Here is a 25,104-nt window from a genome sequence, read left to right as displayed (position 1 = left end):
GAGAGCTGGTGATATCAGATGCAGCGGGCTGTTGTGCCACTCTTCCTGCCACGCGAGGCTTCTAGTCTTCATCTCTTCAATATACATCTCTCGAATTGCTTCAACATATATTTATGGTGACGATTCTGTGACTGTTTCCATCTTGTGTCGTGCTTCATAAGAATACCCGATGACGTTTGTATGATGTGTAGTACGGCGATGATAAATCTACGACGACCTCGTACCTAAGAATGATTTCATCTGGCTTTGCTAAGCTGCAATGTCCATCATCTGTTACTAGCTCAAAGGGCCACAGTAGAACTCGCAACACTACGGTGTGAGATCAATGATGCCTTTTGTGAAAATTATGGTAGCAGTCCAATTCCAAGTTTGGGCTATCTCTCAACATCCCTAGATGTACCGTACGAGCCGCCATGATCTGCTCCCATCGTACTCAGAGACCTCATTTCAGGACCTAGTTTCTGGGATCTGCTATGACATCCCTCTCAATAGGCGCAGCGTTTCACAATCAAGTCGGACTACTTCTTACAGCACATCTCAGTCGTCACTCTGCACATCTCATATATTCGTCACTTTGTAGTATCGTATTCAGGTGGCTGTTTCAGTACGGGAAGCAGGCTCACTCAATCACAACACATCTCTAGTACTACATCTCAGCACATGCCCCACTTTCCGGCGCACCTGTATTAATCTCATACATCCCTCATATAACAAGGTGCTTGAAACTTACAAACCCAATAAACACGCCTAAGCGCTGCCCGCTTCACCCTGCGTGTTCAATGTTTTGTCCCGTTCCAACTTCATCATGACCCCATATCGTGTCATGTCTTTTGCCTTGAGTAGGTTCAAATACCTGAAGAGCCGGTCATCTGTGGTTCCCACCACGTCTTGCGGCACGCTTTCAGAACCAATAGCCTCTTGCACTTTCTTTGTGTGTTCCAACCGAAAGCTGAAGCCGTACATGAGCGTGTCGAACTTTTGAAGAACAAGGCCGTCAAGCATCCGCTCAACTATTGACGTGTATTCGTCGGCGAATTTGCTCAAAGTTTCTACGCTGGCCTCAGGACCCGTATACTTGGGGTCGGGCTGGAAATATAGGATATACCCGTCCTCCAAGTGGAGCAGAGTCATATTAAGAGCATCATACCTTGTTCCGCCGCTGCGGCTCACGAGCAAAAACACAGCGACTATGGCCGTAAAGATAAGTGCCGCCAACTTGGGGCCTCTTGTCATTTCCATCGGGGAGGTCTGTTGCGTGGCAACTTTTTCGGTCAATACTTGAGATATCTTCTCTGACACTGATTACCAATTTGTTGTTCTCAATGGATTTTCGCGGATGTCCTCAGAAAAAGTGGTGAGATAAATTGTTTGAACCACAGGCTGGAGAAGGATTGCCCCTTTGACTTCTCTTGCTTTGCGGAGTAATGCGCATGATTACATTGTGCCTGGGGAAATATGCAAGACCACCATGGAAGGCACATTCTTACGCGACTATGCGATTCCATGGCGATTGCACTTAAATTACCTACCCGGAGACCCCGAAACAAGAATCATGTAGATGTATGGCGCAAATGCAACTTGATTAAAGACAAAAATATTGACTCCGGCGTGATTCGAACACGCGCATCTTACGATAACAGAACTTGAGTCTGCCGCCTTAGACCGCTCGGCCACAGAGCCTCTGATGTGTTCTGTTGAGTCATGGAATAATAAGAAAACCAAGCGTAAAATTCAGATTACCGTCAAAAGTTTCTGGAAGCTCAGCTCAATGACTCTCAAACAACATTTGAAACCCAGAGACAACTTAATACTATTATTTGTGGTCAGTGATATCCTTCAATACATATGTTTCTTTTAAAAAAAATTTAGCCCGGACAATCTCCAACGATGTATAAGGTAAGTACAACTAAATCACCGCCGGGGCTCGAACTTGTTGGTGAAATATACCAGTCACCGAAAGAGACAACCTAGACCCGATATGAGTGGAACTTCTGGAGCCTCTTGTATCGACTGATAAGCCAGGTCACGTGAACATGAGCTATGTGCTTTATATTTGATAAGGATTATTCAGTCCGAAGATTGAAGCCATAGCATGGATTGAGAAACAAGAGAATGGTGCCAGTCCAAAAAAATACCTGCTGAGAATTTGGCCACGCATCAAGGCACCATTTTTGATCATTACGACAACTTGTAAACTCTACCTCATAGATTACCTGGAATTAGCTAGCGAAAACGATACTGTCTTTTATCGGCCCTACTGATTTATGCACCACCCCAAAGTCGAGTTCGCCGATATGGAGTCCTCATGGACTAGTCACACACTGCCAGCTAATGATTATCCGCCAGACTGAAGTATCAGTAAATTCAATGTTACTCAATCAACATTATCACGTCTTGAAACTTTGACACTTTGACGTACTTTTCAAATAACCACCAAATAGACTATTTAATTTAGAGACTGTGCCTAAAGTTAAGCTGCGCTCATCGAGTATACATCTAATACCACACGATCTCATTCAATTGTTGCCAAAACAGAAATCCACCCGTTCTACCACTAATTCGCGAATTATGTAGTAATTATCATTTTTCCAACAGTGGCACAACTCTGTCACGCGAGTCAACACTTGACAAAATCTCTAAATATCCAAAACATTCAGCTGAGCCTCCACAACAGCGATTTGAATAAAACAATAACAAGGGATGGCTGAATCTGAGTGAAGCAATATGTCCGTATCAAGAGCTGAGTTTAGAACATTTCAACGTGGACGAATAGAATAACTGCAGATAATATTTAGACGGCACAGGGGGGTTGATTTAAGTGAAGCGGAGAGCTGTTCCAATTCCAACAGAAAAATAAAAACGTGGCGGGTCACAAGAAGTGAGCTTCTGAAGTCTTCTTTAACCATTTAAGTTGAAGCGACTACTACAGAAGAATTGGACCGGGAGCCAATGATGTGATATCCAAAAACCGTAAACAGATATAGACAAGAGGACTGTTCAAGCCCCGATTGAGAGAAGCGGACGGGCTTAGTTTTACATTTGTTTCGTCTGCTTAAATCCTTTTAATGCTTAAACGTTTGCTCCTTTATTCAGGAGAACCCAGCGAGAAAAGTCAAAAAAAACGACACCAGATTCGTAAATATTTCTGCTCTACTTCGCGCGTCTTACATTTAATTGAGATAAAACTGATGTGATTGCCGTATATTTGACCACAAGTTTGTGAGTAACTTGCAAGAAAACGCAGTATTTGAAATCAGCCTGGCTCAAGGATCAGCCTCCATGACATGGAGATGGAAAATTGATTCTTTCAAACGTAGCTGAGCTGAGGCACACGCAAAATACCCAGATCAACAAAACCCTTATTCTAATTGGCTATGGTATGACACATCGCAATACGTGCCAACGGTCGACATTTTTATGAGAGGCATTTGTCTCCCAAGTATTGAATTTCCCCAAAAAGGGATGCAATTAGTTCATTAAACTCACAAAAGAAGGCATGCATCGAATCTATTTGCCTCACGTAAAAAGAAGACACTGAAAGCTCCAATGTAGATTTATCGTTACTGAGGCCATGCTAACTCAAATGAGCATATTTGGTCCTGACAGCTTCGAGGTTGGCCCTCAACTCAGCCTTTCTTTGTTCGTCACACCACGAGCCAGAAATACCGTTTGCCACAATCTGGCACCACTGGTCTCGGGTGAACCCGAACCTCGTATGGACTGCAATGTAGTTGTCCAAAATATATCCACCAAAGTATGCGGGGTCGTCGGAGTTGATCGAAAAGGAGATGTTGTTGTCCAAGAACACCTTGATTGGCAACTCAGAAACATCCTTGACGACCTGCAACTTGACATTGGACAAAGGGCACATAGACAACATTGTCTGGGTCTCTGTCAAACGCGCCATCACAGCCTCGTCCTGGCACGAGTTTACGCCATGGTCAATACGCGTCACTTTGAGCAAGTCCAACGAGTTAGACACGTATGTGTGGTCGCCCTCTTCTCCGGCATGTGCAGTCAAACCAACGTTTGGAAAGCGGAATTTGAGTGTGCTGTAACATTCCGTGAACAACTCTGGAGGAAAAGGTTTCTCCGCGGAATCAAGACCCATGCCATGGATGGTTCCATTTTCAAAGTACAGTGCCGCAGAGTCGAGGGTCTGGAGCCCATCCGCGGCAGGCAAGTGCCTCAATAAGCACATGATCAACTTATTGGTGGTGCCGTATTTGGCGGTGGCAGCCTTGCATGCTCTGTCAAAACCTTGCACAACGACGTCGATGCTGATGCCCCTTTCGACATGGCCCTGGGGGTCAAAGAAAACTTCGGAGTGCAAGCATCCGTCTTTGTGGGCACGTGCAAAGTAGTCCATGGCCAAGTCGTAGAAGTCTTCCTCTTTGATCAACACGCTCATACCTATGTAGTAGTGGTCCAAGAAGTCCTGCAAGTCGGCGAAATTGGCGTACCTGTCGATGCAAGCGTCGGGAGTAGCTGGGAACAATTCTGGCAATGTGATGTTATTTCTCTTGGCCAAAGCAAACAAAAGAGAAGGCTCCAAAGTGCCTTCGAGATGGAGATGGTGCTCACATTTGGGCAAGTCGGTGAGGAACTGCTTGAATTCGTTCGTGCAAGCGTGCGAGGCCATTTCGTGATTTTTGTTTAAGTATTGTGCCAATTCGAAATGTGGGCAAGAAGCTTACTCCAGGTGAAAGTTTAAAAAAGAGAATTCCCCGTCGGTGTGCGAAGCATTAAAGATTTCGCTTTTAATAATCATCTGCGATGGCCGGGCCGCGGAGATGCCGATGCGCGATGTCATCGCCGCGCTCATGCACCTTTGACAGATTAAGATCAAAGATAACAGCCAGAGCGGGCTGCAAGCCCTCCAAGAATATCACCATTTTGGGACCTTCTATCAAAATGGTGACATTTTGCATCATTTTAGAATCGAGTGATGCTTGGGTGCGGTGAAAATCTGTAGTGCTATTTGATACGGCGTTTTTAGTTCCGGCTTCCACCTGCAAACTCCGAACTGTCAACGCGGAAGCCTGTCTCCGAACCAACGGTCAAGGTCTGTATATCGAATAAGAAGACTAATCGCGACATTTTCTTCACTCGGCGGAAAGGCGCAAATTTCAGATTCATTTTATGATATTGATTTTAGAAACTGACCCTTTCACCATAGTTGCAGGCTGGTGTTTATGACCGGCCAGTGGTGGGACTATTCGAGAGCACTGTACAGGAGATACATACATGTATAACAGACACGAGTTGGCTGCATCTCAGGGAGGAGAGAAATCGTATGAAAGGTGATGGAAGAATAAGAAGAATAATGTCAGATATTGCCCTGATTAAATCATTTAGTTTGGTAAAATGTGGATTTGCAGTGATGCCCGACTCATCGCTACAATGTAATGGTCACTCTCACTTGGAAGAAGAAGCTTTCTTGGATCCAAATGATGCGATACGCATTTCCGAAGCGGCTCATACAGAATGGATGTCGACCTCAGATTCGTTTCGAACACATTCACATTGCCCAAATGAGTCCTTGAAAATCACAAACCAGCCGCATAGCTGAGGTGACCGGGTAACTCCAACGGTCACGCCTTTATGCATTCACGCGTTCAGCCAGGTGCCGGCACATGTCCCGGTCACGTGCCCCATCTAAATTAAGACCACCTGCATGCATGCATCGGGCTGTACCTGCGGTGCAACTGTAGAGTTGGAGAGCCAAGTCCAAGGTTCATCATTGTAATCAAATTAGAAATAGAGCCACTGTTTATTCACAGATTTCTGGAAATCATAATCGAAGGGTTCTGTCCAAAACCTGCGTGTTATGGGGAACAATAAGTCCTTGTGGACCTCTGCAACGCGCATACAACCTCACATTTTAGGTGTTCGTTCCAAGCACACTGGCTTTAGTCTGTTTCCAAGTGTGGCAGTTCGATCTTTTTTTATAGAGATCTGCAAAGTATATGGTGTAGACTAATGCTGGGCCTCCAAAATCGTGACTGGCTATTCACATTGGCAATGCCTAAGCCCAAGGCTGTGTTTCACCCGTGCTTGGTTTCATTTTGCGCGCATGCACGCGTGGCCCGCATCACTTCATAAGTGGATAGTTCCCCATTCGGACTGCGCTTCACAACTCAGATCGTGCTCCGAAATTAGAGTTAACTCAGGGTCAGGGGAAACAGCTAAGTACAACACATTAGAAGCTTGGCCTCACTAATTAGTAGAGAAGCATCCGACATCTTGCAAACAGACTACTCGCATCAACTACCTTTGTTAGATCACATTCTCGACACGCGACTGAAATCCGGCACCGCTCAGGCCCCGCTATTGTTGCCCTTTCCACCAGAAATTGCCCATAATCCGCTCAATTCAGGCAGATAGAGCTACAGTGTCTTTTCTCGGAAGAGCATATTATAACCTGTGTCCAAACGTTTCCGCCAAAAATGTACCATCGCCCTAACGGAAACCCCATGTACCAGGACTCGTACCAGATGAACGAGCCTGACCAGACGGACGGGGTCTACAACTACTCGCCGGCCCGAAGCAGAAGCAGCAGCCTGGTCGTCTTCCAGCTGCAGCCACCTTCGTATCTAACGGGAGAAGCAGAACAGCTGAACGACAATTTCTTGGCGTACTATGAAGGGACCCGGCCCTCGGAAATCTTCAATCCAGTGCAAAACTACCCAGAGCCCCTGCACAACTACGACCGGCCCAACCCCAATCCGTTTGGAGCGGATTACGAGATGTCGGACTACGCACATGCCCCACCGCACCTTTCCCAGCCGGCGTTTGACGGCGCGGGCCATGGCTTTGAGCAGGCGTTCGTCCCGCATGCTTACGAGCTCGACGAGGAGGAGCGTGAGTTCGACCGTGACATCCGCTACAACGAATTCCAAGGAGACCACTTCGACTTGCAGGCCATCCACATACCGGACGAGCCCGTTGCAGATTTGATCTATGACCAGGACGAGCCGCAATCGCCCTTCGACCCTCTTCCTGTGCCTCCCGAAGAAGAAGAAGTAAGAGAAAAGCCGCGAGCCGGAATTGCGGCCGGCCACAATGGCCACTTGGTGTTGGACTGTCCTGTGGCGACTGAGTTGCTCACGAAATTCCCCGACTACCAAGCCGCGGCCAAAGATGGCGGGCTCAGCAGAGAGTTCTCGTATATGCGGTACACTGCGGTGACGTGCGGGCCGTCCAACTTCTGGCGCGACGGCTACATCTTGCGACCCATCCATTACCCGGTGCGGCGGCAGACGGAGCTTATGATCGTGGTGACCATGTACAACGAGGACGACATTCTTTTGGCCCGCACGCTCAAGGGCGTGTTCAAAAACATCAAGCATTTCGAGTCGAGGACGCGGTCGCCCGTGTGGGGCAAGGACTCGTGGAAGAAGATCGTGGTGTACGTGGTCAGTGACGGCCGGTCCAAAATCAACGAGCGGGCGCAGGCGTTGTTGGCGGCCTTGGGGGTGTACCAGGAAGGCTTGGCCAAGTCGAGAATCGACGACAAGAAAGTCAAGGCCCACTTGTACGAGTACACCACGAGAGTGGGCATTTCGTCCGTCGAAGATACCGTGAAGCTCACCACCGAGAAGGCCGTGCCGGTGCAGATGCTCTTCTGTCTCAAGGAAGAAAACAAGAAGAAAATCAACTCGCACCGATGGTGCTTCGAGGCGCTTTCGCAGGTCTTGGAGCCCAACGTGGTGATTCTCCTCGACTGCGGCACGCAGCCGTCCGGCAAGTCGTTGTATCATTTGTGGAAAGAGTTCGACTCGGACCCGCAGGTGGCAGGCGCATGTGGCGAGATCAAGGCGTCGTTGAAGAAAAGACAGATGCTCACCAACCCGCTTGTCTACGGGCAAAACTTCGAGTACAAGATCTCCAACATCTTGGACAAGCCGACCGAATCCGTGTTCGGCTTCATTTCCGTGCTCCCCGGCGCGTTCTCGGCCTACCGGTACGTGGCGCTCCAAAACGACATCAACGGCAGAGGCCCGCTCGAAAAGTACTTCAAAGGCGAGTTTTTGCATGGCAGCGAGGAGCTCGACCCCGAGGACGACGAGTACGAACTCAAGCGCAACTTGCTCAAGGACGAGGCCGGGATTTTCACGTCCAACATGTATCTTGCCGAGGACCGGATCTTGTGCTACGAGTTGGTGGCAAAACGAGGCTGTTCATGGGTCCTCCGCTACTGCAAGTCCGCCAGTGCCGAGACCGACGTACCCGAGGGCCTCGCGGAGTTTATCTTGCAGCGAAGAAGATGGTTGAACGGCTCCTTCTTTGCGGCCATCTACTCGTTGGTGCATTTCCCCAAGGTGTGGAGATCGTCGCATAGTATTTTGCGCAAGTTGTTCCTCCACATCGAGTTCATCTACCAGTTCATCAATTTGGTGGTGTCGTGGTTTTCCATCGGCTCGTACTTCCTCGTGTTCCGCATCTTGACGACGTCGCTCAGCTCGTCGGACCTCAACTTTGCCCCGGGCAACGTGCTCTCGGTGATTTTCCTCTGGCTCTACTTGGCGTCCATCGTCACGACGTTTGTGTTGAGCTTCGGCAACAAGCCCAAGGGCACGGAGAAGTTCTACATTGTGATTGTGCTCTTCTTCGCCATATTGATGGTGTACATGATCTTCGCCGCCATCTACATGGCCGTGTATGCGATCCAAACCATCTACGACAGCGGCACGCAAATCACCGTGTCGCTCTTCTTCGAAAACTCCCAGTTCCGCGACTTGGTGGTGGCCACGTCCTCGACGTACTTGCTCTACTTCGTGGCGTCCTTCCTTTACTTGGAGCCGTGGCACATGTTCACGTCGTTCATCCAGTACCTCTTGCTCTCGCCCGCCTATGTGAACGTGTTGAACATATACGCGTTCTGCAACATCGATGATGTGTCGTGGGGCACCAAGGGAGATACGGGGGCCACGGACTTGGGCGCGGCCAAGGTCCGCGAGGACGGAACTTTCGACGTCAACATCCCCGTGTCGAAGGAGGAAATCAACGAGTCGTACCTCAACCAGTTAGAGAAGATCAAACAGCCACAGGAAGACAGCGGCGGAGACTCCGGCTCGTCCAACGAGGACTACTATGCGTTCATCCGCTCCATGACTGTGCTCGTGTGGATGATCTCCAACTTTGTGATTGTGGCATTAGTGTTGGAAACCGGGGGTTTCAATCAGCTTGACTCGGACTACTCGAGCAGCGACTCGACCCGGTCGGAAATCTTCCTTACAGTGATTCTCTGGACAGTGGCGTTCATGGCCTTGTTCCGCTTTGTCGGGTGCATGACCTACTTGTTGAAGAGATCTGTCAGCAGGGTCTTTAGATCGCGTTCCAAATCGTGAACCTTGTGGAGAGAATAGGCGCTGCGGAACTCGCGTGGCTGCGAACGATGCAGCTAGTGCTGCAGCTGGTGCTGCTAAAGTGAGTTTTGCCTGCACGCAGGCCCGTGCCCGCGCGCTGAGACGAAAATACGCAGTGGAAATGTAAACACCAGCTGGACCCGAATAGCGAAGCTGCCTTCTCTAGCAAAGCTGCCATCTCTGCAACCCTTCACCACCGGCCCGCCCGCCACACAAAATACATAATACAATCTGCTACTGAAACCCGCGTCTCGTAACCAAACGCCCGTTACATAAGCCGCCTAATAGAAATGATATGAATCGCAAGCGAAAGTCCACCGACATCTTGGCCCAGCTAGGCGAGCCTTTGCCGCTTCCTTACCAAGCCAATCCCCACACAATCAAAAGCGAGCGGTCTTTTGAAGACTCGCCGCCAGTGCCACAGCCTCTAGCGTATGGCCGTATACGAAAACGGCGAGTGTCCGAGCGCAGAGAGCTTCTGGGACTGCGGAACGAAGAATTCAATGGCCCAAATCTCGACGAACACGTCCCCCTACCGATCTGGAGGCGGGACCGCGGCTCGTTCTCGACGGGATCACACCCAGAGACAGAAATAGAAGAGGACATCGAGCAATCCGTGAAGACCCCGTCTGTTTTGGACGAACTACAACAACAGCTTGACTTGCTCAAATCCATGTACGACAGCAAGGACGCCCTAGACGCGGACCACAGAAAGTTTGCAAATGTCTCTGCGTCTCTACAGCAAATCATCGAGCAGAAGCAGCAGGAGAGTATTGTGCATGAGCTCGAGCGGATCCAGAAGCAGAACAAGGGTCTACGATCGCACCAGGGTGTAAACTCAAAATGGAAGGCCGGTCTCTGGCTCTTGGCTTTTTTGCTCTTGCTACTGGCCTCCTTTGTGGCGGGGCAGTTCTCCTACGAATATTGCTACTATTTCTGCTGACCAGCGGGTCAGTATATCACTGTCATATTAGACCCTTTCAGCCGGGAGATCGCACTCCTTCCCCAGGCATCCAGCCTGTTACTTTGAACCATCCGTCGAACTGTGATGTTTGGAACCACTCGTTGAATTGTGACAATTTGGGATCATCTGCTGAACTATACTCAATGGAACTATTGAACGACAATAGTTGGATCCATTGAACTATAATGATTGGCATCATTGAACTATGCTATTTGGGACCATTGAACTATACCAGTCGGAACCATTGAACTACACTACCTGAATCCATGGAACTCTTAATTGGAACCATGGAGCTATACCAGTCGGAACCATTGTACTACACTACCTGGAAACATGGAACTCTTAATTGGAACCATTCATTGTACTATAATACATATATACAGGGCATCTGCAGCGGTGGCATGGAGCACGGCCCCTGCTTAATCGTCGTAGTCGTTTCTTGGTGGGGCCGCGTGCTCGGAATTCATATAAAGGTCGATCGCCGTGGAAAAGGCAGCAAAGCCAGCACAGCCCAACAAGGCCGCCTGTGGCCCGGCCTTAATAGAGAGCCCCGCCCCCGTGATGCACCCGGCGCTGACTCCATTGTAGATATCGTGTTTGGCACGTAAACTTTCGATGGAACACTCCACGCCAGAGAAAATCATGCCAATGTACCCGAAGTTCTTGGCACTCGAGTACGACCTCTTCGCCATGTCCGAAAACTGGAGCTTCATCTGCTGTTTGAAAGGAAGCTCGGAAATATGGCCTGCCCCGCTGCCTCCAACGGGAACATCGTAGGCCATCGACGCCATGAACAAGCCGAAAAATCCACCCAAAAAGAACCCGGAGCCACCAGCCATCACGGTTTTGCCCGGGCACGACTGCATGGCTTCGACCATCTTCTTAGCGCCCATTTCCGCCTGCTCTTCCTGGGTCATCAACGCAAGAGGCTTCTCTGGCTCCTGCGGACCTGTGTAGACTCCGAAAACCATGGCTGTTTTTTCTATGGGAAGGTCCGGGTGTTTTTAAATGAGGATCTGGGTGTTTCTAATGATAGCAGTAGAAGTGGGGGCTATCTGGATAAATAAAGCAGGCCTCTGCAGTGTGGTTAACTATAACGTGCTGGTGTTGAGATGGGATTTGATAGAGAGCTACGAGGCGAAAAATAGCCAATGCGCAGGTCATGGGAGAAGAGTCCACCCCAAAAGCCACAGGCAGCAGCAAGGGGTCAAAATTGCGCTGTGTGCCACTCGAGAAAAAGAACCGCCCGCCGTTCAATCGAATAGTGTTTTTTATTGATTCGAAGGCATTTCAAAACACGCTGGGTGAAGGTTTAGTATGTCAGCTGGAGTCGCACCTATTAATGGGGCATCAGATCGTGAATGGCCAAGTACCTGCGCGCCGAATAGCGGTCTTTCACACAAAAAAGGACTGGAAATATACGAGAAATGGCATATTTGCTATCATTGTCCGGTAGCCCCAGTTTGTTGTCTCTGCTGTGCCTTAGAAAGAACTCAGTCCAAAGTATTTAGGCTTGAATGAAGGGCCCAAACATCGCAAAGTTTGGTACAATGTGCACCACTCAGCCTATCGGGCAGTGTTTTCGACTGGCTCGGAATCACTCGGTGAAAAGACGAAACATTTCGGTGTGTCAATATTCACCAGGGGTTTAGCAAGGATGCGCACGGACTCGGGCACCAGACAATCAACCGCAAACACAAGCTGTAGCATGGCGCCCGTGCTATCTATCCAGGAAGGTGATTTCAGGATACCAAGAAAGATTTTACTCAAGATCGAGTCCGCTTCTGTTTGGCGTATACCTCGAAAACTGGGAAATCGGCTACTGCAGGTACCACATTTCCGATTGCAGAGATCAAGTTGCACTTATGCTGGGACGCATTGCAGAAGAAAACCAGCGAATAAGCTTTCGATCCAGATTGACTCCGCAGCAAAGCAGCCCTGATTTGCTTCCCACTGCTCTCCACGAGCACTGCTTCAAATATGGCGCCTGCACATACATGGCCCCAGAGACTTGTTGCCACTCTACCAACAAGTAGCTACTTTGATATGGTGTTTGCAAAAGACAGGAAGATCACTATGAATGAGAGAGACAAGTACCACTAGAGCCCACAGAGGCTCTTGGTTTAAATATCGATATTTCAAAATACCCGGAATGGCATTTACTTGGCCGAAGCAACTTCAGCGTACCCCGTACATGGCACAATAGAAAAGACTATTGTGGGGTGATCTGATTCTGGAACCCGCGTATTCTTATCGATGGTATGGACAGGACGAAGGTGCGCGGCCAGATTCCTTCTCCTCATTTGCGTTTGGGGCTGGCATCCCCGAATCCGTCCAAATGAGCAATTAACGATTTTGGTAGATAGGTGTTTTGTTATTTTGGAATTTGAATTTTTCAAGTTTTCCTCTCATCTTTATCTTTCGTCTTGCGATTATCTCGTGTGCCACCGCAGCTCACGCGGATAGCAAGAGATATGTTTTATTCAGAGTGGTTTTGAATCACGGTGCGCGGCGTAGTCGCATATGCTCCTACGAGCCTTCCGCTAACAGTTATGTCAGAAACTTTCCGAAATGCCAAATAAGACCATTTACGCAAACCGTGATTCCAGCCGAATAGCAAAAACACGTCTGCAACTCAGCGGCCCCCATCACATGATTTCACTGAAAAGAAGCATGCAAATTAAATGCTCTCTATCTGTGAGGTGACGCAGTGCACATAGACTAGTTTATTGCGTGACGCTTTATCCTTGCTTCAAAGCGAGCCGGATTATGGCGGGGGCTTAGGCTGCCCAACCTCAGAATTCAGGTATACTCACAGTGTAGTCAGACCACGAAGAGTCTACGGCGTCGGGTGGTATGATAATTATGTATTGAGTTCGTGTTATGTTTCTTTCCTTGCTCTGCCCGGCTTGCCTCTGGGTAAACATCTCGTACATCCATCCAAGAGTCACCCCAAGTTCGTGTATTTGCTTCTTTTGTCCTCTGTTTTCTGAGAACAGTCTAGGCAGATGTGTTTGAAGCAGCCTCAAAAGGAGACAAGACTAGGCAGGCGACTGCTGAAACAATGCATTGAATCCATGCTTGATTCCTACGTCCCGTTGTTTATCCTCGACCCCTTTCTGTCCTAATATCCCCATTGACTCCGTGGTCCAAAATGGAAACGAAAAAGCAAGCCCGACTGTATCTTGGCTCAAAAGTGGAGAGACCGTATTAGGGCTCATGCAAGTGCACCCGCACCCGGGAGCAAGGCGTGCGCCCGGCCCTATATAAAAGGTCCGCATCTTGGGCCCCGGAACAATTTGCACCCATCCAAGAAATCCAGTAACGAAAGCAAACAAAAACCAAATTAAAGTGTAGACGTTTCATAAAGCTGCTCAACCCTTTTAGCAATTCACTTCATCATTTCCACAAGAGTCAGAAACACGCAGAAAATATGACGAAATCTAAGAAGTCGCAAAAGATCATGTTGGACTTGGACAACATGGAACGGCTCGAGCATCTCAAGCCAGTGCCCAAATCGCGGTCCTCTTCCATCACCTCCATGGAGAGCGAGGACGGCTCAATTGCGGAGGTGTTGAAGGCCCCACCCAAAAAAGACTTCGACGACATCGTCGCGTTTGAATCGTATATTAGAGACGAGACCTGGGACAACGATTTCGACTACTGCCACGCTCACTTGACTTATTACCCACCCTTTGTCATGAAGGAGTGCCACGAAAACATGGACAAGATCAAGCCGACCATGAACAAAAACTCGCGGAAGTTCAGGAGAAACCTCCAGCACCACATCAAGCGTCACTTGATGGTGGACATGGAAAAGTGTTCAGGGTTCCAAATGGATTTCGGCAAAGGAGTGATGGAGGAGACTCCCAAGACAATCACCTGGAAATTCCAGGACGAAGGCGACCACGGGTTTGCCAAGGAGGAAAACGATATGTACAACCGCCACTGGAAGTTGGAGTTGCAAGTGAAGTGCAACAACGAGAATCCATTGGTTGAGGTCGATTACATGGCCATCCCCATTATGTAGCCGTGACTGCCGGGCCTTTCGCAGCTTGAGCGGCCTCTCGTCCGCTGTCCCTTATGATTATGTTTAAATGTTTGATGTACCACCAATATACGAAGTCCATGAAAAGAATATCCCTGTCACATTCTAGCCACGCGGTCATACTGCGAGCTGACGTTCATGTAGGAGCTGCCGAGGGTAGCCATGTTCGCGTCGATGTATTCGAGGAGGTCACTCATTTGTCCCATCATGATGTTGACACTCATGGCGTCCATGACGGTCTGGGAAACACGGCCAGGGAGCGTGATAATTAGTCGTAGCAAGTGCTCACAACCATAAACATTAGACGGTTCAAAGTTCTTTCTGGTCCGGAAGAGCTCGCTGTATTGGAGCCTCTCGAATTTGTATAGAAGATCCAAGCCAAAGGTCTGGTCGAACAAGATTTTCAAGCCACTCAACGCTTCTTCCGTTGTTCGTGTGAGTTCTATGCTCTGTCCAGCTCGCTTCCACTCGTAGTACTCTTTAAGAATCGTCAGCACAGGTGTTACTGTCTCGAGATTGACCAACTTGCGGTCCTTTGTAATCAACTCCCAGTCATCGACCATCACACACTTAAGCCTGGGGCTAAAAGGTAGCATCACCTCGTAGCCTGCATGTGGCTCTGTTTTCTGCCTTTTTCTCCCATTGCTGTTAGGCTTGGACTGATCCTTGGAAGGCCCCGAGTGGTTCGTAGATGCTTCCGTAGGGGCGTTTTTTCTGCGCCCACGTCGGCTTTTTTGCTCTGCGGCTTCGGCCTTCGCCTCTTTTCCCGAGTCGAGTCTTTCTACCGTCTTCTTTCTTGCATTCCGAAGCTCCCTGGAAAGTCCTAAGTTGTCGTCGTTAAACTCAATGATTCTCTCCGACGAGACCCACTCGTCCCACTTAGGGTTCCATCCTTTGTAGTGCAAAAAATAGGCGTTCTTATCAAGAAGGAACCCAGGGATCTTGTTTTTGTCAAGTGGCTCGCTTTTTTCTTCCTCTACATCCACGAGCTCCAGTCCTTCCTTGTGATACTTTAGGACCTTCGCCTCGTAAACTAGAGGACCATGGTATGCCAAGACTTTCGAGCCTGGGATAAAATTCTGTGGCCCGCCCACCATATTTGGGGTGACGTTCTTTCTCTGCTCTGCTGAGTCGAAAAGTTGTGCTCAGTATGAGGAGTCTGGCTGACTGTCTTGTCTGGGTTTGAATCAATTCACTACAAACAATCTTCTTGTGAACGCTACCGTATTTTCTGTGTCCCGGCCTAGCTTAGGAATTTGATTTTTTCGAAAAAAAGAACCGTTGATATCTGCACGATTTCGGCTATTTCGGATTTTTGATGCGCTGATGCGCGTCGATGCACCAAGCGAGAGCACCGACAGTCGATGCTGATTAGCGGCAAATACTCACCGCGGCATTCATGCTCAATTTTTAATTCTCCTATCGAAACGTATGCTCGCTTTTCATATTGTGTTTTTTCTTTGTTACCACTAGGCCTATCTGCTGGAAGACGTCATAGAAATCTTCCGTAGACATCTGGAAATTTGTGCATGCATTTCTAGAGAGATTGAATTGTTTAAGGTGAGACGCGTAGCTCTTCTCGGGCAGGTCAACAGAGACTTTCTCGATCGCATTGGAGGCCAAGTCTAGTCTTACCAAACTCTTATGGTTTGCAAAAGATTTGGAAAACACAAACTGAGTAAGCTTGTTTTTGCTGAGATTCAAAGAAATAAGATTGCGTGGTAAGTATAGCGCGGGGTCAATTGTGCGTATCTCATTCTCTTCGAAATTGAGCGTTTGTATGTTGTTGGTGACAAAGTCAAACTCTTTGCTAAACAACGGCGTCCTGACGCCAGTGAGAACGGTGATTTTGTTCCGGCGTAAATCCACTCTGCGTAAGGATTTTGGGGGACACCAATCTTGCAACCCCTCGATGTTGTTATAGTACAATTCCAACTCGCGGAGATTATTCAAATGCTTCCAACTGACAACCTCCGTTGACCCGCGAGTAAGATTATAGGTGGTCAAGTTTTGGAGGCGATTCCCGGTCAACGATAAAGTTTGAAGCGAGCGTGGGAATAAAAAGTATGCCAATCGACCAACATTACATTCAGTGAGGTTCAACGATTCCAAGTTTTCAGGAAACTTAATCCGGTGTTCCAAAGGCACTGCCCCATATGCCGATGCTTCTCCGTACGTGAGGGTTTGACAGCCCTGGAAATTCAAAGTGTCCAAAGATTCAGGAAACCGGAAGAAAGGGTAGTCGTCTTCATTGTGATGAACGCGGAAACTCTTGAGCTTAGTGTCCGAAAGGTCCAAGTACTTGAGTGCTTGGGGCAACGTAGACAAGTGCTCGAGAGACGTCAACTTGTTTTCATCAAGACGCAAGTTTTCGAGAAATTCTGGCCATTCTATGAGCGAGAGCTGCTTGAGGGAAGCATCGTCGATCAAGTTAGCATTTAGCAAGATTGATTTGAGACTGGCCGGCCACCGCGGCGTCAGAGGCTCAAACTGAAAACTGCGGATATTGTTGTACGACAAATCGATGGTTTCAAGGGTGGGTGGAAGCTGCGACACATTCACACTGGCCAAACTGCAATACGTTAGCATCAACGTCTTTATTAGTGGGGGATATGTGAGCTTTGCAAAGACCGCATTGTCGATTCCCGCTTGGTTCCAATATAGGTTTACGAGCGAGTCCGGGAGGGCCACCGAAGTGACGTCTGTTTCTGGGTACCAGGACATGTCCAAGTGGGACAAGTTTGGGGGAAGGCGGACTCTAGACCATTTGCGGATCTCGTGGCCCAAGAAAACCAACTGCCTTAAGTTTTGCAGCTGCAGAAGCAAATCAGATAGCACGGGCAAGCACCGCCTAAGCTTGATCCTGGCGGTCTGGAACTTGGTTAGGTTAGGAAACGAAAAAATGAGCTGCACATCTTCCGGCAAGAGCTCGTAGTTTTCCACGTGGATTTCCAACTCGGGCGTTTGGGACAACTGGCCGTGGAAAGCCCGTAGAAGAATTTCCATGGACCGAAAGTCTCCACTGGTCATGACCTTGTACAGGCGCGGGCAAATGTCGGGGTTTTCGACAAGAAAATCCTCAATCTCTCCATAAGTGACAATGTCAATGAGCAGTTTTCGCTGCGGGTCCAGCGAGCAGAAGTGTGGTCTTTTCGTGGGCGAAAGAATAAGATGGAGTTCCTGGCTATAGTACTGGTCGATGATGATGTTTCGGAGCTTGGGCACCTTTATGAGCGTTTCGGAAACCGTCTCTGGGGCCAAATACAGACACACATCCCCGATAATAGTCCAGGGCAATTCAAGGAACCACGTCAGAAGAAAACCGTCAGTGTTCATTGGGAAGCTGGTGTCAAATTAGTGGCCAGAGACTAGGTGGTGGTTTGATGAGATGCCAGATCCAGGGACACGACAAATGACTCGCTAAACCAAAGATACGATTCAACCAGTCGCTCGGGCGAAGACAGTGTTTTGAAGTGCAAACGGAGCAGTCAGTTTGAAATAGTAAGGTTTCGCAAGTCCCCACAGTAAGGCGTGCCAAGCTGTGCGACTGGGGCCCAGCTGAGTAATGTGACAAGATCCGTGTGCGACCAATCTAGAAAACAATACAAAAAAAAAAGGAGACCGCCCTTGGTTTTCATCACTTGGGAAAGATAGGCCCCTGTGAACTTGGTTTGTGCAACCCGTGTGGCTTCACTTCTTGTGAACGCAATTTAGTTCTTCTCATCTCACTTCTCGATTGAGCGAGGTAATAAAGAGCAAAACTGTTTCTGACTAGGGCCAGCTTCGGATCGAAAAGTGCGAGACTCCAGACCCTTATGACCTGTTTCTTTTTAGAGGGTTATGAGTGGAAATGAGTTTCTTGTTAATTTAGGGCGTGTTGAGAATGGCGAATTGCATCCCCAGGAAATTGGCTTATCAGTTACTATCTGGGAAAGACGCTCGATATCTCAATGATCGAAGTGGAAACACGCAGAACAACTTCTTTAAAAGAAAGCTATACAGCAAAAACCTAGGAATACCTTTGCTTGGGGCCCATTTTTAACGACGTACTGAGAATGTTGCCAGTGATCGCTTCTCCGGTGGAAAGAGCTCCCGAACTCATCGAATCCAGTCCTGCAGGTGGATCAACTATATATCAGGCTCAACAAGCTCCAAAAGCTTGCTGGTTAAAATATCAGGCCTTGAGTAAAAGATTTTCTTTGTCTAAAATAGGCGGTCTTGCTAGTCTCAATAAAAATTTGTGCGGACTATGGAACCCACGAGACAAGTATGGGAGAATGGTCTGATCGTGCGAGCAATCCCAATAAACGCGGCCCGCAGATTTTGCCCGTCCGCACAGACGCTGGACATTTTGGAACACGTGAAGCAGGGCTGAAACGGACTTGATACCGAGCTGCAACGGCGTGATGCAGAGCTTGAGTCTGCCCCGCTTTTTGTGTGGTGTCCTTATGCGTTTGGTGGAGCCGGCATGGCGGGGAAGTCGCCGACCAGCAGAGCGAGCCAAACACCCGTACATCCCCGCATGACTATCTCCCTGACACTCAAAGTCCAGAGTCGGGCGTCTCGAACGAGAGGAAAATAGAAACAAGCACAAGCTGCTCCAAAGCTATACCATTTACTAGCTGAATCCAAAGAAAACGTTACGCAGTTTATATTGCAGGGGAATCCAGGCACATACAGCCGTGCATCTCCAAAAGCTGTCTGCTCAACACCCGAGCGTCTTTCACGATTATAAGCAGCTCGTGGGTTTCCGTCATTGCCCCTCCATCCCGCTCTTTCAACAGTCCCTCCTTTTGCTGCGCAGCCAGAAACAAGGCCTGCGACACGGAAGCATATAAAGCGACGAGAACCGCTTGCAACCAGCCATATTGTAGATAGGCATATAGACGCCCGGTTCCTCACGTGCTTCCTTCTGTTCCGCCCTTTGTGCCGGGAACAAGCAACAAGTATCAGCCTTACTTAGACCGGCGGATTTCCAGACACATCCTGCGTGTTTCGCTAGGACCCTCAGTTTGGTTGACTGCCGCACTTTCCTCCTCAGTTTCCCAGAAACCGAAGGTGCCCGCCCCCAATCCGCAAATACACCCTGAAATTGGAAATGGCTCAGAGCAGCGGCGAACACAGGGTCGGCGTCCACTACAAAGTGGGCAAGAAAATCGGCGAGGGCTCTTTTGGCATAATTTTCGAGGGCATCAATCTCCTCAACAACCAGCAAATAGCCATCAAGTTCGAGCCGAGAAAATGCGAGGCGCCCCAGTTGAGGGACGAGTATCGCTCGTACCGCATTCTCAGCGAGGCCGCCGGCGTGCCAAAGGCGTATTTCTTTGGTCAGGAGGGCGTGCACAACATCTTGGTCATCGATCTTTTGGGCCCGTCTTTGGAGGATCTTTTTGACTGGTGTGGGCGCAAGTTTTCTACGAAAACCGTGGCCCAGGTTGCCAAGCAGATGCTCCAGAGGATGCAGTCCATCCATGAGCACAACCTCATCTACCGCGACGTAAAGCCCGACAACTTCCTCATTGGTAAGCCTAGCACGCCGCAGGCCAATATGGTGTACGTGGTGGACTTTGGCATGGCCAAACAATACCGCGATCCCAAGACCAAAACACATATTCCATACAAGGAGAAGAAGGCGTTGAGTGGCACTGCGCGGTACATGTCCATCAACACCCATCTAGGCCGCGAACAGCTGCGCAGAGATGATTTGGAGAGTCTTGGCCATGTGTTCATGTACTTTTTGCGTGGCCACTTGCCCTGGCAAGGCTTGAAGGCGCCCACAAACAAGCAGAAGTACGAGAAAATCGGCATCAAGAAGCAAACCACCTCCATCAACGAGCTCTGCTACGGGTTCCCGATCCAGTTTGCGCAATACTTGACGTACGTGCGCAACCTCAGATTTGACGAGGAGCCCGACTACGATTACTTGCTTGGCTTGATGGACAAAGCGCTCATTTCCATTGACGAGAAGGCAGACGGCCATTACGATTGGATGGACCTCAATGGAGGCAAGGGCTGGGACGCAGCGCTCAACAAAAAGGCCAATCTACACGGATACGGCAACCCACACCCGCCTCAGAGACAGCGCAAGGCAACCAACAACACAAACAGTAACGCGGCGGTCCAAAGCAAGCGCGCACCCTTGGTCAGTGCGTCTCCCAACCAGCCGCTAATGCCACTGCAACAACGCCTCAGCCGTTCACAGTCAATGACACACGCCAACTACAACTCAACAATGGATTCAAATGGAGCCAAGGCAGGGCCCTTGCACCACAACAGGGTGTTGGCGCCGCACGAGGACGCTGAATTGCATTCCGACACGTCAAGTTTTGATGCCCGGAGAAACAAGAAGTCATGGATACGAAGCGTTTTCTGCTGCTACTGAAGGCAGGTCATTTTTTCGATTTGCATAACACCCCCAAAACGCTTCGGCTCGTGGCGCTCGCCTCTCCAAACTTCAGTTCTCACTACTTGCATTTATATACAACTTTTATCACTCCGCACATCTCTATATCTGTGGCTGCCAACAACTACGAGAGTGCAATGAAGAAAAATCATGTGTATTCGAGTGGTGTATTAAAAATGTTCAGCGCAGAGTTCCAGACCCATGCTTTGTGTATCTAATGTTGGATTATTGGTCAACGTCTGAGCTTTCAGACGACATCATGCTCGTTACTGAGTCCATCCTAGGCTTAGTGTCTTTATCCATGGGCTCGATTACATCCATTTCTTTTTTGTCTTCAGGCTTCACAACGGGCAACCAATAGTTGTTGTTTGTGCTGGAACTGTGATAACTATAGAATGGACCTGAATTGACCATAGAAGAGCCGCCGTAACGAGGCTTACTTTTCCCTCCGTTCATGGAAGTCGCGATGCGTCCGAAAAAGTTGTCGAATAAGTCTGGCATGGTATAATATGATTTTGTGTTAGAAAGATATATTGGTAAAAATGACCTATTCGAATGAAGCGATGGTTACTCCATCGTTCTTTATATATGAGACGTTTGCCATCGTGCCAAGTCCAGGCCAGAGAAGCGGGGAGGGTCACCAATCAAGGCACCTACATAAGGGATGACGAAATACGAAAATCACGGAAGAAGCACTGAGCTTATTTCTTTTTCATTTTGCCATCAGTACTATTGTTATTGGGTTGCTACGAATACTGAGGTGGGAGTTAGATACAGTTCTACCCCGCGTGAAAAGCGTGCTCCCCTCCATTTCCTTCTCGAGCGAACGCCTTGATCACAGATCTCTGCACTTATGGTTCCCCGCAGATAAGAATTATTCAAGTAAAATGTAAATATGCATACTTTTTCCATAAATCAGATATATGCTCATCGGACGACGACGTGGCACCTTACAAGAAGTGAATGGTCGTCAGCTGGGTTTATGATATTTCCATGCCGAGAAATGACAGAAGTTTTAGTTGGTTCGTGCGTTACGTCGAGAACGGAGAAGTTGGAATAAACTGCTCTTGGGAGGTTGTTTTTTTCTCCCCTCAAGATTATTGAGCCGGCCACAGTCAACGTAGTACCTTACTCTTGGCCGAAACCCACAGTTTCTTCCACGGCCAAAGTAAGCTTTTGCTTCAATGCCTCATAATTAGTGTAGGGGGGTAAGTCGACCCTATTAAAGCATGTGTGAGACTTGGGCAACTGTTGGGGCTCACCAGCTTTTTCGATGGTGAATCTGCGAGGCCCGTCCGAGCCTTGCAAGTCCTTGAAGCCGTTGACAGGGATTCTGGAAGTGCCGGTAGTGAACTGCAATAATCTTGCCTTCTGCTCTGAGTCCCACTCCTTGATACAGCGCCAGAACCACTGCACGACTTGGTCGCTTTCTTGGTAGCCTCTGTAGTCGGTGTGTTTTTTCCAGTCGTCCACGTCGATTTCGGCCAACCCACCAATCAACAACTCCAACTCTCTTTCGTCGAAGACGTTGACCAATTCCTGAGGGATCAACTCGTTGAAGCCGTCGATGAACGCCTTGAATTGTTCCTGTATTCTCCTGGAGATCTTCCACTCACTAATCAACTCCACGTACTCGTGCTTGTTGTCCTCGGTCACCTCGATGTCCCTGCCTCCGGCCTTCAAGTCGACCTCGACGACCTGGCCGAACTGGTCGTCTTCGGCGCTGAAGGTGAGATCCAAGACGTCGGTGATGTCGTTGTCGATGATCCACTGCAAGGATCTGTAGAATTCCGCGTCGACGCCCTCCATGTCCTGCAAGACCACTTTCTTGTGCAACATCATCTTGTAGAGCGCGCCCACGAAGAAAGCATCCAAGAACCTTCTGTGGAAGACACCCAAGCCCACGACTCTGCCGATGAACTTGAAGTAGTTCAAGTGTTCTGGGTTGATGCCCGAGTTGGGGTTGATCTGCAAGGTGTAGTTGTCGTGGCTCGAGTACTCGAAGAGGCAGTAGAACGGATTGAACATGTCGTGGGACAACAAGAAGAAGAACTCTCTGGAGACACCGCCGTAGTCCAAGCCCTCCTCGCCGTCGAACTTGATCATGAGTCTCTTTTTCAAGTCGTCGGGGGTCTGCCGCATGATCTCCTGGTAGGAGTCCTCGAAGATGTGGTCTCTCCGGACCTTGATGTGGCACTGCCCAGGCAAGATGCGCAAGGCCGGCTGCGACCTGAAGTAGATGACCTTCCGCCGGAAGTCGCGCTTGTACTGCGGCACGTTCTGGTCCAAGGAGGACGGCAAGCGGGGGTCGTCCCACGTGGTGGTCTTGGTGTTGTGGTCGACGAAGTACACGCGCGCCGTGTTGGTCAAGCGCATCTCCCAGCCGGAGGGCAACGGGCCCAACTGGCTGACCGGCTGCTGCTGGATGGTGGTGTTGGGCCCGAACGTGCGGATGTACTGCTGTCTGCGCGGGTCGACCCAGGTGGTGGTTCTCGTGTTGTGGTCGACGAAGTACGGGCGGCCCTCGTTGGTGAAGCGCTGCTCCCAGCCCGAGGGCAACTCGCCCAAGCCGCGGGTGGTGGCGCCCGAGGCGGCCATGGACACGGCCGCGGCGGGGCTCACGGGCGTGTTGGCGCCCGAGGAGTTGACCGTGACGCTGCCGCTGGAGGCCGTGTTCAACACGGGCGACTGCGGCGTCTGGCCCGGGAGCGTGCGGCCGCGGTGCTGGCGGCGCTCCGCCTCCGTGTAGTCGTCGCGCTGCTGGTCGCGCTCGGACTCCAGCTGGTCCAAGGTGGGCCGCTGCCAGGTGGTCGTGCGCGAGTTGTGGTCGACGTAGTAGGTGCGGCCGAAGTTGTCGGTGCGGCGCTCCCAGCCGGGCGGCAAGCGGCCGAGCTGGTCCTCGAAGGAGGAGTACTGCTTGTTGGCGGCGGCGGCGGGCGGCTCCAGGGCCGCGGAGTGGGGCGGCGGTGCGCCGGCATGGGCGGCCGGGGGCGCCGTGGAGGCGGCGGGCGCCGGCGCCGGGGCCGGGCCCGAGCTGTGCCCAAGCACGACGATCACGCGGCCGCTGACGGCCAAGTTCTCGTTCAGGCGCTTCAAGTCACGTGTGATGGTCTCCTCGAAGCTTGCCGTGGAGAGGTCGATGACGTCGCCCACGCGCACGTTGACCACGCCCAAGAAGCCCTGGTCCTTCTTCTTGAACTTCTTCTGGTCGAACACCTGGATGACCAAGATGGAGTCCTCGCTGGCGTCCAAGGAGAAGGTCTCGTTCCAGTAGGGGTTGAGCGTTTTCTTGGCGGTCTTGGTGGTTTTGGTCTGCAGCCCGTCCACGGTGATCACGGCAAACGGGTCCGGCTGGCGGAACACGTCGCGCTTGTAGAGGCTCTCTGCGGCCACGACCTTGACGCTGACCCGCGGCATTTTTCGGGAAGGGGTGGCGGCGGCAAGCGGCGCTTAGGGGGTGGCGGCTGGCACTGGAAAAAAAAAACAGCAGCCAGACGGGCGCGGGCAGGGCTCGCGGGGAAACGGGGGGAGAAAGAAAGAGAAGCGCCGGCGGGATCTGCGTGGGGACAGCGGGCGGGGAGGGGGGTGAGGGCGAAGAAATGGGATGTGGTTTTAGGAAAAAGCGCTGGCAGGGCCTGAGCGCAGTGGGGCGGGCCGGGCCAAACGACAGGAGGCCCGCACGCCCTAGGCCTGGGTGCGCAGACTGCGGCGGGGCCCGGGACATGGGGCCGTTTTTTTCGCGGGGGCTGGCGGGCCAGCACAGGCGGGCGACGAAGGGGGAATCGGTGGGTGGAGACATGGGCGGGATTGGGGCGTTGGGGCGTTGGGGATGGGTGGCGGGTAATTGGAGAATTGGGAATTGGAGGAGAATTGGAGGATAAGTGAAGGAATGGGTGGGGGGTTATTGGAGGATAGGAGGAGGATAATTGAAGGAATGGGTGGGGGATCATTGGAGGATACTTGAAGAATAATTGAAGAATTGGTGAGGGAATAATTGGAAAATATTTGGAGGATAATTAGAGAATAATTGAGAGGAGAATTGGAGAATTGGAGGAGAATTGGAGGATAAGTGAAGGAATGGGTGGGGGGTTATTGGAGGATAGGAGGAGGATAATTGAAGGAATGGGTGGGGGATCATTGGAGGATACTTGAAGAATAATTGAAGAATTGGTGAGGGAATAATTGGAAAATATTTGGAGGATAATTAGAGAATAATTGGGAGGATATTTGGAGGATAATTAGAGAATAATTGGGAGGATATTTGAAGAAGAATTTAGAAGAATTGAAGAATTGGGGAATACTGGGGAGGATAAGAAAA

At 50.0% G+C, this 25,104-nt stretch overlaps 11 protein-coding genes and 1 non-coding gene across 12 annotated transcripts; 4 read left to right on the top strand and 8 right to left on the bottom strand.

The window, feature by feature from the left end:
- Positions 1-747: 747 nt before the first annotated feature.
- METBIDRAFT_41378 (uncharacterized protein) lies at positions 748-1,233 on the bottom strand (the record flags this gene model as incomplete). The annotated part of the gene is made up of 1 exon (XM_018857391.1): positions 748-1,233. The coding sequence occupies one exon, from the start codon at positions 1,231-1,233 to the stop codon at positions 748-750; it is 486 nt and encodes a 161-aa protein (XP_018711450.1).
- A 365-nt stretch (positions 1,234-1,598) lies between these two features.
- On the bottom strand, positions 1,599-1,680 carry METBIDRAFT_t121. The gene has a single exon. It is a non-coding gene; the product is annotated as a tRNA-Leu (tRNA).
- Positions 1,681-3,193: 1,513 nt separating this feature from the next.
- AAH1 (adenine deaminase) lies at positions 3,194-4,991 on the bottom strand. Its single transcript, XM_018855883.1, has one exon. The coding sequence runs from the start codon at positions 4,640-4,642 to the stop codon at positions 3,575-3,577; it is 1,068 nt and encodes a 355-aa protein (XP_018711449.1). The 5' UTR covers positions 4,643-4,991; the 3' UTR covers positions 3,194-3,574.
- Positions 4,992-6,497: 1,506 nt separating this feature from the next.
- CHS2 (chitin synthase I) lies at positions 6,498-9,353 on the top strand (the record flags this gene model as incomplete). The annotated part of the gene is made up of 1 exon (XM_018857506.1): positions 6,498-9,353. One exon carries the CDS (start codon positions 6,498-6,500, stop codon positions 9,351-9,353), a length of 2,856 nt encoding a protein of 951 aa, XP_018711448.1.
- A 156-nt stretch (positions 9,354-9,509) lies between these two features.
- Positions 9,510-10,534, top strand: METBIDRAFT_167410 (uncharacterized protein). The gene has a single exon (XM_018854672.1). It carries the CDS (start codon positions 9,667-9,669, stop codon positions 10,312-10,314), a length of 648 nt encoding a protein of 215 aa, XP_018711447.1. The 5' UTR covers positions 9,510-9,666; the 3' UTR covers positions 10,315-10,534.
- Positions 10,535-10,754: 220 nt separating this feature from the next.
- On the bottom strand, positions 10,755-11,306 carry TIM22 (translocation channel protein; the record flags this gene model as incomplete). The annotated part of the gene is made up of 1 exon (XM_018857486.1): positions 10,755-11,306. The coding sequence occupies one exon, from the start codon at positions 11,304-11,306 to the stop codon at positions 10,755-10,757; it is 552 nt and encodes a 183-aa protein (XP_018711446.1).
- A 2,462-nt stretch (positions 11,307-13,768) lies between these two features.
- Positions 13,769-14,365, top strand: UCF1 (Ucf1p; the record flags this gene model as incomplete). Its single annotated transcript, XM_018857412.1, has 1 exon — positions 13,769-14,365. One exon carries the CDS (start codon positions 13,769-13,771, stop codon positions 14,363-14,365), a length of 597 nt encoding a protein of 198 aa, XP_018711445.1.
- Positions 14,366-14,481: 116 nt separating this feature from the next.
- EAF3 (Eaf3p) lies at positions 14,482-15,480 on the bottom strand (the record flags this gene model as incomplete). The annotated part of the gene is made up of 1 exon (XM_018857396.1): positions 14,482-15,480. The coding sequence occupies one exon, from the start codon at positions 15,478-15,480 to the stop codon at positions 14,482-14,484; it is 999 nt and encodes a 332-aa protein (XP_018711444.1).
- Positions 15,481-15,802: 322 nt separating this feature from the next.
- METBIDRAFT_41772 (L domain-like protein) lies at positions 15,803-17,719 on the bottom strand (the record flags this gene model as incomplete). The annotated part of the gene is made up of 1 exon (XM_018857449.1): positions 15,803-17,719. The coding sequence occupies one exon, from the start codon at positions 17,717-17,719 to the stop codon at positions 15,803-15,805; it is 1,917 nt and encodes a 638-aa protein (XP_018711443.1).
- Positions 17,720-19,481: 1,762 nt separating this feature from the next.
- Positions 19,482-20,765, top strand: METBIDRAFT_78044 (casein kinase; the record flags this gene model as incomplete). Its single annotated transcript, XM_018858807.1, has 1 exon — positions 19,482-20,765. The coding sequence occupies one exon, from the start codon at positions 19,482-19,484 to the stop codon at positions 20,763-20,765; it is 1,284 nt and encodes a 427-aa protein (XP_018711442.1).
- A 369-nt stretch (positions 20,766-21,134) lies between these two features.
- METBIDRAFT_23800 (uncharacterized protein) lies at positions 21,135-21,287 on the bottom strand (the record flags this gene model as incomplete). Its single annotated transcript, XM_018855269.1, has 1 exon — positions 21,135-21,287. A coding segment is annotated over one exon (153 nt), but the record flags the coding sequence as incomplete, so codon positions are not given.
- Positions 21,288-21,914: 627 nt separating this feature from the next.
- Positions 21,915-24,203, bottom strand: RSP5 (NEDD4 family E3 ubiquitin-protein ligase; the record flags this gene model as incomplete). Its single annotated transcript, XM_018857478.1, has 1 exon — positions 21,915-24,203. One exon carries the CDS (start codon positions 24,201-24,203, stop codon positions 21,915-21,917), a length of 2,289 nt encoding a protein of 762 aa, XP_018711440.1.
- Positions 24,204-25,104: the final 901 nt, after the last annotated feature.

This window comes from Metschnikowia bicuspidata (assembly GCF_001664035.1).
Source record: "Metschnikowia bicuspidata var. bicuspidata NRRL YB-4993 chromosome Unknown METBIscaffold_3, whole genome shotgun sequence".
NCBI lineage: Eukaryota > Fungi > Ascomycota > Pichiomycetes > Serinales > Metschnikowiaceae > Metschnikowia > Metschnikowia bicuspidata.
This window is presented reverse-complemented; position numbering and strand designations above follow the sequence as displayed.

What these genes read in the sequence shown, in the direction of transcription:
- AAH1 (XM_018855883.1), bottom strand. Translation starts at nt 4,642, where the DNA reads ATGGCCTCGCACGCTTGCACGAACGAATTCAAGCAGTTCCTCACCGAC.
- METBIDRAFT_167410 (XM_018854672.1), top strand. Translation starts at nt 9,667, where the DNA reads ATGAATCGCAAGCGAAAGTCCACCGACATCTTGGCCCAGCTAGGCGAG.